General features: G+C 53.0%; 1 protein-coding gene across 4 annotated transcripts in view; it reads right to left on the minus strand.

Moving 5' to 3' along the window:
- LOC105473220 (filamin binding LIM protein 1) overlaps positions 1-18,003 on the minus strand; it is a 32,762-nt gene that overhangs the window by 7,371 nt on the left and 7,388 nt on the right. For 3 of the 4 annotated variants that reach the window (XM_071100165.1, XM_071100175.1, XM_071100182.1), the window contains 6 exons: positions 15,992-16,261; positions 11,720-11,913; positions 10,349-10,451; positions 8,409-8,578; positions 3,255-3,433; positions 1,511-1,628 (listed from right to left, as the gene is read on the minus strand). In XM_071100165.1, the coding sequence (XP_070956266.1) occupies positions 1,511-1,628; positions 3,255-3,433; positions 8,409-8,578; positions 10,349-10,451; positions 11,720-11,913; positions 15,992-16,241 (1,014 nt within the window). In that variant the 5' untranslated portion in view covers positions 16,242-16,261. Of the gene's footprint in view, positions 1-1,510; positions 1,629-3,254; positions 3,434-8,408; positions 8,579-10,348; positions 10,452-11,719; positions 11,914-15,991; positions 16,262-16,539; positions 16,733-18,003 lie in introns of all 4 variants that reach the window. The other variant, XM_071100169.1, reaches the window with a different exon arrangement.

Below are 18,003 nucleotides of genomic sequence, written 5' to 3' on the forward strand. Positions count from 1 at the left end.
TACACTCCAGTCACATCTACAGACTTCCACTTCTGGCCGGGAGCAGTGGCTCATGCCTGTAATCCCAGCACTCTGGAAAAAAGCTGATTTCTACATTCTCTTGCCTGGCACCCGGAAAAGGTACGTGGTGTAGATCTGTCCAGCATCCTCTTCTCCTTTCCTCCGGTTATAGCAACCCCTCTTTTTTTATGTGGTTCTGCCTCCCTGGCCCCAGGGGTTATCAATCCTAGCACCCAGCCACAGTGACTGGCCCTGAATGGGCATGTGACCCTAGCTGGGGTGATTAGAGGCCTTCTAGGGACAGTCTGGCTTCCCTGGATGTGGTGTGCTCTGTCTTTCCCCTAGGGTTTCTAAGCCGGGGAGATGTAAACCTGGGCCACCTCTGCCCATGCACTGTGCCCCACCTCCCCACAGAGAAGGCCAGCCCACAGGCAGCAAAAATGAAGCAAACACATAAAAAAGGCAGAGCCAAGAGATGGAAAAGAGGCCGGGAGCGTTGGCTCATGCCTGTAATCCCAGCACATTGGGAGGTGGAGTGGACAGATCACCTGAGACCCACCTGGCCAACATGGTGAAACCCCATCTCTACTAAAAATACAAAAACTAGCCAGGTGCGGTGGTGCATGCCTGTAATTCTAGCTACTTGGGAGGCTGAGGCAGGAGAATTGCTGAACCCAGAAGGCGGAGGTTGCAGTGAGCTGAGATCATACCACTTCACTCCAGCCTGGCAACAAAAGTAAGACTATCTCAAAAAAAAAAAAAAAAAAAAAAAAAAAAAAAAAAAAAGGAAGGAAGGAAGGAAGGAAGGAAGGGAGGGAGGGAGGGAGGGAGGGAGGGAGGGAGGAAGGAAGGAAGGAAGGAAGGAAGGAAGGAAGGAAGGAAGGAGAGAGAGAAGGAAGGAGAGAGTCCTGATGCCAGCCATCACTCAATACCATCAGTGTTCCCACCACCATTAGCCAACAGATTCTCTTTTTTGTAGAAAGCAACTTGAGTTTGGTTTCTTTCTTTTTTTTTTTTTTTTTGGAGACAGAGTCTTGCTCTGTCACCCAGGCTGGAGTGCAGTGGCGCGATCTCGGCTCACTGCAAGCTCCGCCTCCCAGGTTCACGCCATTCTCCTGCCTCAGCCTCCCGAGTAGCTGGGACTACAGGCGCCCGCCACCGCGCCCGGCTGATTTTTTTTTGTATTTTTGGTAGAGACGGGGTTTCACCGTGTTAGCCAGGATGGTCTCGATCTCCTGACCTCGTGATCCACCCGCCTCGGCCTCCCAAAGTGCTGGGATTACAGGCGTGAGCCACCGCGCCCAGCCCCGAGTTTGGTTTCTTATCATTAACGCGAAGAGTTGATAATAGACTATAGTTGTATTTCCAGCATCTTTTGTTTCTCCTACTGGACAGTGAGCAATTTGAGAGTACAGCCCCCACCCTGACCTGTCCCCATGTCCAAGCAACCCAGCCAAGGGCCTGGCAATGCAGCGATGGAATATTATTAAACCACCTGGGCTCTACTCACCTCACACCTATAGCAATTTTCATGGAAGTTTCTTCCCATGCACTCGATTTTGAAGGCATCTTTCCCATCCCGAGGAATGATGGGATTTTCACAGATGCTGCAGACGGGGGCGAATTTCCTAGAAGCAAAGAAACCCATGCTTGGGAGGCGTTCATGCCACAACCACATAAATTAATTAGCTGTCAGAACTCGGGCTGGCTGGTGTTCACCTCCTGAGCAATTTCAGTCCCGTTGCTATGGGACTGCACTAGCAGCTATAAGCAGAGATGTCTATTTCTTCCTGGCAGGAGCAGGTGGAGAGACCTGTGTAATGAGACCTGGTTTCCCAGCATCACTGGAGATTGCCTGAATTGAGAACTGTGTTCAGTGGGGCTGGGACCCATCTCATCTGTCTTTTTTTTTTTTTTGAGACGGAGTTTTTTGGCTCTTGTCACCCAGGCTGGAGTGCAATGGCACAATCTCCGCTCACTGCAACCTCCGCCTCCCAGGTTCAAGCGATTCTCCTGCCTCAGCCTCCTGAGCAGCTGGGACTACAGGCAGGCGCTACTATGCCCAGCTAATTTTTGCATTTTGAGTAGCGACCACAGGGTTTCACCATGTTGGTCAGGCTGGTCTTGAACTCCTGACCTCGTGATCCGCCCACCTTGGCCTCCCAAAGTGCTGGGATTACAGGTGTGAGCCGCTGTGCCCAGCCAGTACTTCTTTCTTAAGAGGCACATCTGTCTCTCCCCTTGAGTGGTGAGCAACTCATGGGCAGGGATTGAGTCCAACAGATGTGTCCCCACTGCGTCATTCAGCTCCAAGGGCAGACCCAGAGGTCTGGGATTTCAGAGCAGGGCCCGAAAGTCAGGTCCTTGGGGATGTGCATACTTACCAAGAGTTTCAATACTTACCTGTGGAGAGACTTTGGGTACTTAGCTGCTGTGTGCCTTGGCTGGTAAAACAGAACCCTTAATAGTACCTGCCTGTGACATTATATATATTTTTTAGTTTTTTGCTTTGTTTTGCTTGAGATGGAGTCTAGCTCTGTCGCCCAGGCTGGAGTGCAGTGGCACGATCTCAGCTCACTGTAAGCTCCGCCTTCCGGGTTCACGCCATTCTCCTGCCTCGGCCTCCTGAGTAGCTGGGACTACAGGCGCCCGCCACCAGGCCTGGCTAATTTTTTTTGTATTGTTAGTAGAGATGGGGTTTCACCGTGTTAGCTAGGATGGTCTCAATCTCCTGAACTCGTGATCCACCCTCCTCAGTCTCCCAAAATGCTGGGATTATGGGCATGAGCCACTGTGCCCGGTCCAGCCCTGTAATATTCTTTTTTTTTTTTTTTTTGAGACGGAGTCTCGCTCTGTCGCCCAGGCTGGAGTGTAGTGGCCGGATCTCAGCTCACTGCAAGCTCCGCCTCCCGGGTTCACGCCATTCTCCTGCCTCAGCCTCCTGAGTAGCTGGGACTACAGGCGCCCGCCACCTCGCCCGGCTAGTTTTTTTTTGTATTTTTTAGTAGAGACGGGGTTTCACCGTGTTAGCCAGGATGGTCTCGATCTCCTGACCTCGTGATCCACCCGTCTCGGCCTCCCAAAGTGCTGGGATTACAGGCTTGAGCCACCGCGCCCGGCCTGTAATATTCTTTATAATAAACCAGTAGACAGGAAACTCTGGCCCAGCACCCAGGACTCAGGCTCGGCTCCTTCATCCTGCTTGGATCTCGCCCTGTCCCTGCACCCCACCTGGTGCCAAACCCCTCTCGTACCTGTAGAAGTCATCCAGGCAGTACACCTCGTTCTGGCTGCCCAGGGCAAAGCTCTCATCCCCAATGCACCGGGCGCAGGTCACACACGTGAAGCAGGAGGGGTGGAAGGCCTGGCCCAGGGCCCTGATGATGTGGTCCTGGACCACTTCGCCACACTTGCCGCACTTCTCCAACGTGTCCTGGGACAAAGGCCACTGCCAGAGTCATCCATGGCACACCCACTCCAACCCACAAGGGTCTCTTCTTCTGGGAGGCTGCCCTCGGGGGCCCAGGAATTGGGAAGTACAGGAGAGGCCTGCAGACAACCTGTAACTATCGCCCAAAACCTCCACCATTGCTTATAACAAATTGAGCTTAGCCTTGCATCCTTGGCTTACTGTAAGGAATACTGCCCTGATGCCTTGATGCTATGACTGCATTTCTTGTTACTGGGATATGTTTAAGGTCAGGGTTCAAAGAGCTCATAGGAGAAACTTCGCTTAAACCTCAGGGTCAGGAAAAGGAATTCTCAGGAGAATTGGGTGCTTTTATCATATAGACAAGAAGCCTTGAAATTCTTTCCCTTTTCCATTTGGCCACTTGGAAGCTCAGAGCCAAATTCCACATTTCATATTTCAAAACCATTATAGGGCTTTTTTGTTGTTATTTGGTTTTTGTTTTGTTTTGGGACAAAGTCTCACTCTGTTACTGAGGCTGGAGTGCAGTGCCCCAATCTCAGCTCACTGCATCCTCTACATGAGGTTCAAGTGATTCTCATGCCTCAGCCTCCTGAGTAGCTGGAACTACAGGTGCATGTTACCACGCCTGGCTAATTTTTTGTATTTTTTGTAGACATGGTGTTCCACTATGTTGGCCAGGCTGGTTTCTTTTTTTTTTTTTTTTTTTTTTTTGAGACGGAGTCTTGCTTTGTCACCCAGGCTAGAGTGCAGTGGCCGGATCTCAGCTCACTGCAAGCTCCGCCTCCCAGGTTCACGCCATTCTCCTGGCTCAGCCTCCCGCGTAGCTGGGACTACAGGCGCCTGCCACCTCGCCCGGCTAGTTTTTTGTATGTTTTAGTAGAGACGGCGTTTCACCATGTTAGCCAGGATGGTCTCGATCTCCTGACCTCGTGATCCGCCCGTCTCGGCCTCCCAAAGTGCTGGGATTACAGGCTTGAGCCACCGCGCCCGGCCTGGCCAGGCTGGTTTCAAACTCCTGACCTCAAGTGACGACCTGCCTTAGCCTCCCAAAGTGCTGGGATTATAGGCGTCAGCCTCCCTGTCTGGCATCCTCACACATGGTGGGTCGTAACATTCCCTTTGATCTCGTCTCACTTTCTATTTTGATTTTCCTTCTGTTTGGATGTCTTTATTTTACATATCATAGTATTATTGCAGTCTTTTACAAATTGTTTTATTGTTGGAAGAACACTTAACATGAGATCTACCTTTTTTTTTTTTCCTGAGGCGGAGTTTCGCTCTTGTCACCCAGGTTGAAGTGCAATGGTGCAATCTTGGCTCACCACAACCTCGCCTCCTGGGTTAAAGCAAATCTCCTGCCTCAGCCTCCCAAGTAGCTGGGATTACAGACATGCGCCAACACCCAGGCTAATTTTTTGTATTTTTAGTAGAGACGGGGTTTCTCCATGTTGGCCAGGCTGCTCTTGAACTCCTGACCTCAGGTGATCCGCCTGCCTCGGCCTCCCAAAGTGCTGGGATTACAGGCGTGAGCCACTGTGCCCAGGCTTTTTCTTTTTTTTGAGATGGAGTCTTGCTCTGTCGCCCAGACTGGAATGCAGTGGTGCGATCTTGACTCACTGCAGCCTCCGCCTCCTGGGTTCAAGCAATTCTCCTGCCTCAGCCTCCGGAGTAGCTGGGATTACAGGCATGCACCACTGTGCCTGGCTAGTTTTTGTATTTTTAGTAGAGACAGGGTTTTTCCATTTTGGTCAGGCTGGTCTCGAACTCCTAACCTCAGGTGATCTGCCTGCCTCGGCCTGGCATGAGCCACGGCACCCAGCCAGTTAATATAATTTTATATGACGCCTTTAAGAAGAAATGTGCCAGGCAAGGTGGCTTATGCCTGTAATCCCTGGACTTTGGGAGGCCAAGGCAGGTGGATCTCCTGAGGTCAGGAGTTCCAGACAAGCCTGGCCAACATGGTGAAACCCCCTGTCTCTACTAAAAATACAAAAAACAAAAAAACAAAAAAACCCAACCAACCAACAAACAAAAAAACCAGCTGGGCATGGTGGTAGGCACCTGTAATCCCAGCTACTTGGGAAGCTGAGGCGGGAGAATCACGTGGAATTTTTCAGTGCACCTATATCATTGCGGTCTATAGGTATACATGCATTCTCTTTAAAAACACGTTTTAATAAAAAATAACTATTTTAAAATAGAGGTGGAGTCTTGCCATGTTGTCCAGGCTGGTCTCGAACTCCTGACCTCAAGTAATCCTCCCACCTCAGCCTCCTGAAGTGCTGAGATTGCAGGTGTGAGCCACCGCGCCTGGCTGGTATATATGCATTCATAGAAGCTGCCTCAAATTCCTCCTGGAATAAGGAGCAATGATAAAGAGATACCTGAGGCAGGGCAGCGGGCCTCCCTCTAGCCTTTCCACCTTTTCTCCTGGACATGCTGTCTCTCCTTCCTGGCTGTGCTCCTGTGCATTTTACCTTGACGCCACCTGGACAGATGTAGGGGCATCTCCCACTCCCACCCTCCCTCTCATGGGCACGGCCCTTCTCTCCCCAGCACACTGATCAAGTCTTCCTCTTGGCTGCTTTCAGCTAGACACCCCTCCTCACCCCTCCTCCCCCAGTGTCTCACCCCTGAGGGACACTCCCCCATCATATTGATGGGGTCACAGGGACACGGCAGGGAGGGCCTGGCTCCTCTCTCCTCCCACAGTGCCTCACTGGTGGTGAGCCTGGGATTGGATTGTTTGGATTCTTCCGGACAGTCTCAGCTCCAAATACTCTAACCCCTCAAATCAGCCGTTTTCAAACTTCTATATGCATGAGAATCACCTGAGACACTTGCTCAAAATGCTGATTTCCAGGTGTGGCCTACACACATACCCAGGGGATGTGGCTGTGGGTGGTCGCCACCCTTGACATGCCACCACAAACCATCCAAGAGTTAGAAATTCCAGTATGCTGGCATCCCAACTGGCTCTCCCAGATGGCACTTGGTACCCGGAAGCAACACAGATTCCGTGACATCAAACATTGGAACCTTGTGGCTCTAGGGGAGATGGTGGCAAGACTGATGGCAGCCTCCAGAGCCACATGGGTGTGGAGTAGAATCCCAGCTGCTTGGCCATCTTATGTGACCTCGTGTGGTAGCTAAGAGATGCCCCCAAAGATATTCAGGTCCTTATCTCTGGACCCCGTGAACGTTACCTTGCCCGGAAAAAGAGGCTTTCAGATGGGATAAGTTAAGGATCTTTTTTTTTTTTGAGATGGAGTCTCACTCTGTCGCCCAGGCTGGAGTGCAGTGGCACGATCTCGGCTCACTACAACCTCCACCTCCTGGGTTCACGCCATTCTCCTGCCTCAGCCTCCCGAGTAGCTGGGACTACAGGCGCTCGCCACCACGCCCAGTTAATTTTTTATATTTTTAGTAGAGATGGGGTTTCACCATGGTCTCGATCTCCTGACCTCGTGATCCCCGTCTCGGCCTCCCAAAGTGCTGGGATTATAGGCGTGAGCCACTGCGCCCAGCCAAGTTAAGGATCTTAAGATGGGGGAGATTATCCTGATTATCCAGGTGAGTCCTAAATGCTATCACAGTGTCCCTGTAACTTGACACAGAGGTGGCAATAGGGCCGCTGAAGCGGGAGGCTACACTGCTGGCTTTGATGGCAGAGGAAGGAGTCAAGAAGAATGCAGCTTCAGAAACTGCAAAAGGGGCCGAGTGCAGTGGCTCACACCTGTAATCCCAGCAGTTTGGGAGGCTGAGAGGGTGGATCCCTTGAAGTCAGGAGTTTGAGACCAGCCTGGCCAAAGTGGTAAAACCCCATCTCTACTAAAAATACAAAAATTAGTCGGGCACGGTGGCAGGCACCTGTAGTCCCAGCTACTCGGGAGGCTGAGACATGGGAATCGCTTGAACCTGGGATGCAGAGGGTACAGTGATCCGAGATTGCACGACTGTACTCCAGTCTGGATGACAGAATGAGTCTCTATCTCAAAAAAAAAAAAAAAAAAGAGGCTGGGTGCGGTGGCTCAGGCCTGTAATCCCAGCACTTTGGGAGGCCGAGGCCGGTGGATCACGACGTCAGGAATTCAAGACCAGCCTGGCCAAGATGGTGAAACCCATTTCTATGAAAAATACAAAAATTAGCCAGGTGCGGTGGCAGGTGCCTGTAATCCCAGCTACTCAGGAGGCCGAGGCAGAAGAATCCCTTGAACCTGGGTGGCAGAGGTTGCAGCGAGACAAGATCATGCTACTGCACTCCAGCCTAGGCGATAGAGTGAGACTCCGTCCCCCACCCCAAAAAAGAACTAAAAAAAAAGAAATTGCAAAAGGCAGAGATGTGGGTTCTCCCTCAAGCCTGCAGACAGCACAACACCTTGGTTTTGGCCCAGTGAAGCTGATATTGGACTTCTGACCTCCAGAACCGGGATAGAATAAACGTGTATTGTTGGAAGTCACCAAGGTTGTGATCTCTTTTTTTTTTTTTTTTTTTTGAGATGGAGTCTCGCTCTGTCACCGGGGCTGGAGTGCAGTGGCCAGATCTCAGCTCACTGCAAGCTCCGCCTCCCGGGTTCACGCCATTCTCCTGCCTCAGCCTCCCGAGTAGCTGGGACTACAGGTGCCCGCCACCTCGCCCGGCTAGCTTTTTGTATTTTTTAGTAGAGACGGGGTTTCACCGTGTTAGCCAGGATGGTCTCGATCTCCTGACCTTGTGATCCGCCCGTCTCAGCCTCCCAAAGTGCTGGGATTACAGACTTGAGCCACCGCGCCCGGCTGTTTGTGATCTCTTAAAGGCAGCCCTAGGAAACTAATCGCCTTCACTGGGCTCCCTCTTTCTGAGCCTCAGTTTCCTCATCTGTGAAAGGGGTCAATAGTGCCTACTTCCCAGGATTGTATGGGGAATGAAATGATATAACATATTCTAAGTGCTCAGCTCAGTGCCTGGCACCCAGAGGTCTGCTGTAGGGGTTACCTGGTAGCAGGGTTCGCAGAGGGGTCGCCCATCCTTCTGGTAGAAGCTCTGTCCAGCCAGCTGGCGGCGGCAGGTGCGGCATGTAAAGCACTGGGCATGGTACTGCCTTTTCATGGCCTCCACAGCCAGCTCTCGGGGGGACACGGTCTTGTGGCAGAAGGCACAGATGTCTGGGGTAGGGAAGACACAGGCCATTACTAGCCCAGCCTGCGAGGACTGTACCCAGGCACCACCCAGAACATGCCCAGGGTACCTGAGGCTCTGTCTCAAACCCTGTAAATTCCTCAAATGACAAATACAGAGGGTCATGAGGAGCATTAAAAAGGAATCTGAGTCAGGTGTGGTGGCTCATGCCTGTAATGCCAGCACTTTGGGAGGCCAAGGTGAGCGGATCACTTGAGGCCAGGAGTTCTAGACCAGCCTAGCCAACATGGTGAAATCCCATCTCTACTAAAAATACAAAAATTAGCTGGGCGTAGTGGCATGCCCCTGTAGTCCCAGCTACTCATGGGGCTGAGGCAGGAGACTCACTTGAACCTAGGAGGTGGAGGTTGCAGTGAGCCGAGATCGTGCCACTGCACTCCAGTCTGGGTGACAGAGCGAGACTCTACTTCAGAAAAAAACAACAAAAAAAAAGGAATTCTGGACAGCAGTTTCAGGACAAAGGGATTGTTGGCTGCCTTGACCTCCCAAAGTGCTGGGATTACAGGCATGAGCCACTATGCCCAGCCAGGAGCCACTTTATTTTATTTATTTGTTTTTGAGACGGAGGCTCACTCTGTCACCCAGGCTGGAGTGCAGTAGCACAATCTCGGCTCACTGCAACCTCTGCCTCCTGGGTTCAAGCAGTTCTCCTGCCTTGGCCTCCCAAGTGGCTGATATTACAGGCACACACCACCACGCCCAGCTAATTTTCATATTTTTAGTAGAGACAGCGTTTCACCATGTTGGCCAGGCAGGTCTTGAACTCCTGACCTCATGTAATCCACCTGCCTCAGCCTCCCAAAGTGCTGGGATTATAGGTGTGAGCCACCACGCCCGGCCAAGAGCCACTTTATATTCTGATATGTGACCAGCTCTGAGATGTACGAAGGAAAGAAAGTGAACAGCAGAAGGGCCTAGTTTGCTGCTTATGGAAAAATGGGGGGAGGGAGTGGGTAGACACATATTTGTATTTGCTGGTATGTGCACAGTGTCTTTGGCAGGATACATGAGAGCTCAATGACAGAGGACGCCCATCGGGAAGGAAACTGGGTGGTAAGGGGATGGGGCAGGTTGCAGGCTTCTCACTGTGTCCCCACTCGTGCTGTTTATTTTGCACCATGTGAGGGCATTAGGTATTCAGAAAATAAAATAATGAGACAAAATTTCAAGACATTTTTGTTATCGTAGCAAACTGTGCAGACTAACATTTTAAATAGAATTTAGGTATAAAGGCCGGGCGCAGTGGCTCAAGCCTGTAATCCCAGCACTTTGGGAGGCCGAGACGGGCGGATCACGAGGTCAGGAGATCGAGACCATCCTGGCTAACACGGTGAAACCCCGTCTCTACTAAAAAATACAAAAAAAAACTAGCCGGGCGAGGTGGCGGGCGCCTGTAGTCCCGGCTACTCGGGAGGCTGAGGCAGGAGAATGGCGTAAAAACCCGGGAGGCGGAGCTTGCAGTGAGCTGAGATCCGGCCACTGCACTCCAGCCTGGGCGACACAGCGAGACTCCGTCTCAAAAAAAAAAAAAAAAAAAAAAAAAAAAGAATTTAGGTATAAAGGGGAAAAGGCTAAGGCAACACAAATTACATGGATGCCCACCTACAAAGTCCATCATTATAACATGAGCTGGGGTGGGGATGGGAAGAGGCGTCCTCACTCTCCTGGTTTCAACCTGGAAGCCCATGCTGGCCCCATGAAATGCCCCCAGAATCCTCCCAGCCCCGTGCACCCACCTGTGGACGCCTCTTTCTCAACAGGTTCTGCTGGGGGAGGTGGCAGCTCTTCCTCCACGGGCCTGAGGGGACCAGGCTGGACTGAAGGTCCCTCCGCTGGGGCCTGTGGGGATGCAGACAGGGAGTCACCCAGTGGGGACCCCAGGCAACCCTCCCAGCTCTGCTCCTCTTCTGGGTGGCAACGGGTGCAATTAGCCACATTGCACTGAGAAGGAAACCAAGGCCCAGGGAAGCAAGGGACCTGCCTAAGTCTCTCAGCAGGAAGGTTGTAGTGGCAGCTGACTGGGGTCCCTTGATCAGCCACTGCTCCTCATCCTACTTAGGACTTTTCTGCAACCAGGCTTCCCCGTGGATGCTGGACTGAAGTGGACTAAGCCCTTGGCCTGTGATGCCCCCCATTTCTACACAACCTCTGTTAAGGGCCCAGGGTTAAAAAAACAGGTTCCTGGCCAGGCGCAGTGGCTCACACCTGTAATTCCAGCACTTTGGGAGGCCCAGCTGGGTGGATCACCTGAGGTGAGTAGTTCGAGACCAGCCTGACCAACATGGTGAAACCCCACCTCTACAAAAAGTACAAAATTATTTTTATTTTATTTATTTATTTTTGAGACGGAGTCTCGCTCTGTCGCCCAGGCTGGAGTGCAGTGGCCGGATCTCAGCTCACTGCAAGCTCCGCCTCCTGGGTTTACGCCATTCTCCTGCCTCAGCCTCCCGAGTAGCTGGGACTACAGGCACCCGCCACCTCGCCCGGCTAGTTTTTTGTATTTTTTTTAGTAGAGATGGGGTTTCACCGTGTTAGCCAGGATGGTCTCGATCTCCTGACCTCGTGATCCACCCGTCTCGGCCTCCCAAAGTGCTGGGATTACAGGCTTGAGCCACCGCGCCCGGCCGAAAGTACAAAAATTAGCCAGGCATGGTGCGGGTGCCTGTAATTCCAGCTACTCAGGAAGCTGTGGCAGGAGAATCACCTTGAACCTGGGAAGCGGAGGCTGCAGTGAGCCAAGATCATGCCACTGCACTCCAGCCTGGGCGACAGAGCGAGACTCCATCTCAAAACCAACCAACCAAACAAAAACCAAGTTTCCTGTGCAGCCTAAGGGATTTACGTCAGACTCAGGAAAATGTCTTCCTCAGAGCTGAAGCGTGTGTCTGCGGCGGGTGGAGCGGGGAGGCAGTGGCAGCCCTCTCCAGGGACCATGAAACGCTTAACCAATTTTTACCTGCTGAATAGGGACTTCTGAGAGCTTCAAAGACGGACTGCCCTCGAGCAGAAGAATGCACCAGACAAAGTCCAGGTTTAGAACCCCTGAATGCCCAGACTCCCCGTCCCTCAACCCAGGAGACCAACGGATTTGCTGGGGAGGGCAGTACCTGTGGTGGGGGCGGGGGCGGGGGTGGGGACAGGTGCAGCTGCTGTAAGTCTGCAATGAGTGAGGTCCCCATTGGAGCAGGAGCCTCCTCTTCAGAAGGTAGGAGCACCGGAGGGGGCGGTGGAGGGGGCGGGAGGAGGTCCAGGTCAGGAAGCACATCCTCACCATCCAGGACAGGAGGAGGGGGTGGGCATCCTGCAATGGGGGAGGAGAGAGGGCTGGTCAGAGCCTCCCAGGTGGACCGGGGAGGGTTTTACTTACCCACATGGGCACAGGGAGGGTAGCCGAGGGCTCGGGTTGGGGTCACCCCGGCCTGGGTTCCATCTCTAACTCTGCCACTGATTTGCTGTGTGTCCTTAGGCAAGAAACTTAATCTTAGGCCAGGAATGGTGGCTCATGCCTATAACCTCAGCACTTTGGGAGGCCGAGGTAGGCACTTTGCTTGAACCCAGAAGTTCAAGAGCAGCCTGGGCAACATAGTGAAACCTCAACTCTACTAAAAATAAAAAAAAAAATGTAGCCAGACATGGCGGCACAGGCCTATAATCCCAGCTACTTGGGAGGCTGACATGGGAGGATCACTTAAGCCCAAGAGGTTGAGGCTGCAGTGAGCTTAGATCACACCACTGCACTTCAGCCTGGGAGACAGAGCCAGACCCTGTCTCAAAAAAAAAAAAAAAAAAAAAAAAAAGGCCAGGTGCAGTGGCTCATGCCTGTAATCCCAGCACTTTGCGGGGCTGAGGCAGGCGGATCACCTGAGGTTGGAAGTTTGAGACCAGCCTGACCAACATGGAGAAACCCCGCGTCTACTAAAAATACAAAATTAGCAGGGTGTGGTGGCGCATGCCTATAATCCCAGCTACCGAGGAGGCTGAGGCAGGAGATTCGCTTGAACCCAGGAGGCAGAGGTTGCCATGAGCTGAGATTGCACCACTGCACTCCAGCCTGGGCAACAAGAGCAAAACACCATCTTAAAAAAAAAAAAAAAAAAATTAGGCTGGGTGTGGTGGCTCACGCCTGTAATCCCACCACTTTGGGAGGCTGAGGCGGGCAGATCACCTGAGGCCAGGAGTTTGAGACCAGCCTGGCAACCATGGTGAAACCCCATCTCTACTAAAAACGCAAAAATTAGCTGGGTGTGGTGGTGGGCGCCTGTAGTCCCAGCTACTCAGGAGGCTGAGATAGAAGAATGGCGTGAACCCGGAAGGCGGAACTTGCAGTGAGCCGAGATCACGCCACTGCACTCCTGCCTGGGCGACAGAGCGAGACTTTGTCTCAAAATATACATATATATATACACACACACAAAAATTAGCTAGGCTTGGTGGTGAGAGTTTGCAGTCCCAGCTCCTTGGGACGCTGAGGTGGGAGGATTGCTTGAGCGAGGGAGGTTGAGGGTACAGTGAGCTGTGATCACGCCACTGCACTGCACTCCAGCTTGGGTGACAGAACAAGACCCTATCTTGGAAAAAATAAAAAAAGAAATGCAAATTATGGGGCCCCACGGCAGATCTGCTGAATCAAGAAATACCTGGGGCGGGACCCAGCAGCTGTGCTGGAACGGACGGTGGCTGTGTTGGTACAGGCCCGGGTGACGCTGCTGCTGACTCAGCGGAAGTGTGAGAACCAGACCCCGATGAGCTCACGGAGTCAGGAACCAGGTGTTGGAGAGGTAGTGTAAGAGTGCTGTGGCCTCTCCCAGTGCCTGCCTCCCGGTGCAGGGCCCACAGGCTGTGATGGGCGGGCAGGAATTCAAGGGAGAAGCAGGGGGACCTGAGGCCCCAGGGCAGGTGGGAAGAAAGGGGGTCCCAGACCTGCTCGAGGATGACTCTGAGAGGACATGCACTAGGCAGACAGCAGATGGCAGGCAGCCTTCGGTGTAGACGGTTTCAAGCAGCTGGCAGCATCCCCAGGGCCTGGGGCCAGCCTTTGTGTCAGACCAGGCACATGACCAAGCTGGTCACCTAAAACTTACCTCACTTCAGGGAGACTGAACCCCAAGATCCCTGTGCTCTGTTTGAGGGTATCAAATTGGCAGACGAAACGGCCGGCCAGCCATGCTGACCAGTGACAGGCCAGTCCTTCCCAGGCAAGTTTGATCTTGTTCCCACACTCCCAAGATCCTCTTCCCATAATCTCAACAACCATGAAAATGCCCCGGAAATGCCAGGCGCCACTGCACTCCAGCCTGGGCAACAAGAGCAAAATGCCATCTAAAAAAAAAAAAAACAAAACTTAGTCTGGGTGTGGTGGCTCACGCCTGTCATCCCAGCACTTTCGGAGGCCGAGGCGGACGGATCACGAGGTCAGGAGGTCGAGACCATCCTGGCTAACACGGTAAAACCCCGTCTCTACAAAAAATACAAAAATTAGCTGGGTGTGTTGGTGGGCACCTGTAGTCCCAGCTACTGAGGAGGCTGAGACAGGAGAATGGCGTGATCCCGGGAGGCGAAGCTTGCAGTGAGCCGAGATCGTACCACTATACTCCAGCCTGGGCAACAGAGTGAGACTCTGTCTCAAAAAAAAAAAAAAAAGAGAAAAGAAAAGAAGAAAAGAAAATGTCCCAGAAATTCTGACATCTAGTCTTATTATTTCCCAGACTTCCTTGCCCACCCAGAAGGGGCACATATTTTTGTTTCCAGTTGGATCCTATGTCCTGATGTGTGAATTTTGTCAAGATGGCCCTCCTATACATCGAGGTAGCTGGGAGGAGCCTGTGTTCTTGGGATGCGAGATTAGGAAGGAAAGATCAACGTGGGAGTATCCGTCACAAGGAGGAAGCACGTTCCAGAAACATATGCGCACTCAAACCCACGTGGCCCCTTGTCTTGACCCCTTTCTGGCTTCCTGTAATCAGCACTTCCAACTGATCGCTAGCTGATTTCTATGACAGACAGGGCTGCCCCAGCCCTGCTCAAGGACAGCAAGACACCTGACTAGGCACCTGGAAGACTCCAGGGACTGCTACCCTGGGCTGGCCTCTTCCCTTTAGCATCTCAGCTGGTACCCTGTCAGATGATGACCCACCCCCTGCCCCAGGGCCCTGGGCTGTCACCCTTCCTCACTCCTGCCCCGCCCGACAGCTGAGACTTTCCACAGGAGACACAGGGAAGAGGACTGGAAGGTTCCCTGTCACCATGGCAACGGGGCCAGTCCGACCAGGCCCAAGGGAATGGAACACTCATTAGTGCTGTGTTCATTTTGTGACTGATGGTCACATCCACACACACATTTCCACTTTCCAGAAGAGGACCCTGAGGCCCAGAGCAAGGAGAGGGCTCACTCCGCTCATACAGCAAGAGAACAGCAAAGCCCAGGAGAAAACAAAGGCACTTTAAAAGACCCTTTACCCACCAAATTCCCTCCTGCCTCAGGGCCTCTGCACCGCCCCTCAGACTTCACCTCCCCCTGGTCAGCTCCATGCTGACATTCAGGTTTCAGCTGAAATGTCACCTCTTCAGAGAAGCCATCCTGAGCACCCTATGAAAAGCTGCCCCTCGGCGAGGCACAGTGGCTCACACCTGTAATCCTGGCACCTTGGGAGGTCGAGGCGGGCAGATCACCTGAGGTCAGGTGTTCGAGACCAGCCTGAACAACATGGCAAAACCCTGTCTCTACTAAAAATACAAAAATTAGCCAGGCATCGTGGTGCGTGCCTGTAATCCCAGCTACTCAGGAGGCTGAGGCTGAGGCAGGAGAATGGCTTGAACCAGGTAGAAGTTGCAGTGAGCTGAGATTGCACCACTGCACTCCAGCCTGGTGACCGAGTGAGACTCTGTTTCAAAACAAACAAAAAAGCTGCCCCTCCTCACCCCTCCACCATGCTTCACTCCATGAGAGCACATGTGTCTGCCTGACATCAGACATCGTATCTTCATTATGTGTGCTCCCTACACTGGGATGGAAGCTTCGTGCAGGCTCAAAACCTTATGTCTCAGCACTTTCCGTGTGACATGGACAAGGCTAAACACTCTACATGCGTATTAACTCATTTAATCCTCATAACCACATTCCGAGGGAGGTACTATCTTTATCCCTGTTTTACAGATTAGGAAACTGAGGCACGAGAGGTTAAGTGGCCCGCCAACATCACCCAGCTGAGAAATGGAGAAGCCAGGGTTCACACCCAGGCAACTGGGTTCCAGAATCTGCCTGGCACTTAGTAGGCACTGAATGAACGAACAAATGAATGAATGAATGATGCTGGAGCCCACCCCTTCCTCCCCACCTCTGCCTCTGACCTGGTCTTCCCCAAAGTCCCTTCTGCTCTTACCTCCATTGGAAAGCTGCAGAGGTGCAGCTGGCACTGTGGTTGCAGCCTTGCCAGGGGGTGTCCAGGGGCTGGGCCTCCTCGCCAAGCCAGCCTCGGGTGTCTTCACTGGGGCAGGAGGCGCCCAGGGGCGGCCACGCCGGGCCTCACAAACCGCCTGCCTCACTTCCTCCGCCACAGCCACATCGCGGCGCGGGGGTGCCAGGGTGATAAAGACAGACGATGCCACCCTCTTCTCAGGCTTTGAGGCCATGGCTTCAGCTCCTGGTGTGGCTAGGGACAGAGTGGGGCATGGCACGGGATTGCCACCTGGACACACAGACACCCTCCCCCGAGAGACAGAGAGCCTCCCTCCTCCCAAAAAGACAGGTCAGCCACCCTACCCCCCCAACAACTCAGTCCAGCACCCAGCCCAGCCAGAGAGGGGGTGGGGGTGTCCTGCTGGGGAAGACAGGGCCCACCAGGGGACTTGGCCACGGGGTGAGACCCGGAAGTCCTGACTGCCCCTCGCCCGAACCTGCACACCTAGGGAAGCAAAGGGCGGCCCTCACCAATGATCACTTTTCCTCGTCTAACACCTGTGAGAAAGGAACAGCTCCTTCAGCTCCCAGCCCCAGCAGGGCTGACTTCTGTTCCCAGCCTGGAGTCCCGCCTGCCTGCTGGGCCACACCCCAAGTGACCTCCCTCACCTGGGATCAGATTCTCCTGGAAGGGCTGAAGTCCTGGAGGTTCAGGCTAGCTCCACTTTGGAAGGGAAAGAGAACAGATCAGGATCTGTCAGGGCGTCAGGGCTGGGCTCCAGTGGCGGAGTGGGCGGGGGCAGTGAGAGCTGCCCTGAGCACATTATCCTCATTAACTCATAAACACTCACAAGGTGGCTGTGGGGCAAGCACTATTACCACCTACCTAACACATCAAGCAATTGAGACTCAGAGAGAAGTCACCTGTCCAGGGTCACACAATGGTGAGGTAGCATTGGAACCCAGAGCCCAGGCTCCGGGCCACTTTGCTCTGGTTTGCCCTTTCCCAGCCCTGCACACGAGCCAGCACCCTCCTTGCTTGCTTTCTAGTACTGGAATCTCTCACTCCACCCAATCTCCAAAACCCGGGTCCTGGTTCAGGCCTGGGCAGTGGGCAGGGGGCAAGGGCAGAGATGGGGAGGTTCCATGGCCTCTGGTCTCACCTCCTAACCCTGATCTTTCTAGAGCATCAGTCTCTTTTTCCTTTACTCAAAAGCCTTCCATGGGCTGGGCATGGTGGCTCACAGCTGTAATCCCAGCATTTTGGGAGGCTGAGGCAGGTGGATCACTTGAGGTCAGGAGTTCGAGACCACCCTGACCAACATGGTGAACCCCCCCCCCACCTCTACTAAAAATACAAAAATTAGCCATGCGTGATGGTGGGCACCTGTAATCCCAGCTACTTGAGAGGGTGAGGCTTGCTTGAACCTGGGAGGCCGAGGTTGCGGTGAGCCAAGATTGCAACACTGCACTCCAGCCTGGGCAACAGAGCGAGACTCTGTCTTAGAAAAAAAAAAAAAGGTGGGAAGTGGTGGCTCATACCTGTAATCCCAGCACTTTGGGAGGCTGAGGCAGGTGGATCACCTGAGATCTAGAGTTCGAGACCAGCCTGGCCAACATGGTTAAACCCCATCTCTACTAAAAATACAAAAATCAGCCGGGTGTACTGGCGGGCGCCTGTAATCCCAGCTATTTGGGAGGCTGAGGCAGGAGAATCACTTGAACCCGTGGGGGTGGAGGCTGCAGTGAGCTGAGATGGCGCCATTGTACTAGAGCCTGGGCAACAAGAGCGAAACTCTGTCCGAAAAAAAAAAAAAAAAATGCATGGCTCTCCACCACCTCAGGATGAAGTCCAACTGCGGCGGCCTCAGCCTCTTTGAGCCCCTGGACCACTTGCCCTTCCTATGTCCTCTCTCTTGCCTTGCAGTGTTTCTCCTCTGGTTTTCCTCTCCTGCCCCCATAGGGTGAATTTCAGCTTTCTCTTAGAGGCCCAGC

The sequence above is a fragment of the Macaca nemestrina genome, chromosome 1 (genome assembly GCF_043159975.1).
Source record: "Macaca nemestrina isolate mMacNem1 chromosome 1, mMacNem.hap1, whole genome shotgun sequence".
Classification (NCBI taxonomy): Eukaryota; Metazoa; Chordata; class Mammalia; order Primates; family Cercopithecidae; genus Macaca; species Macaca nemestrina.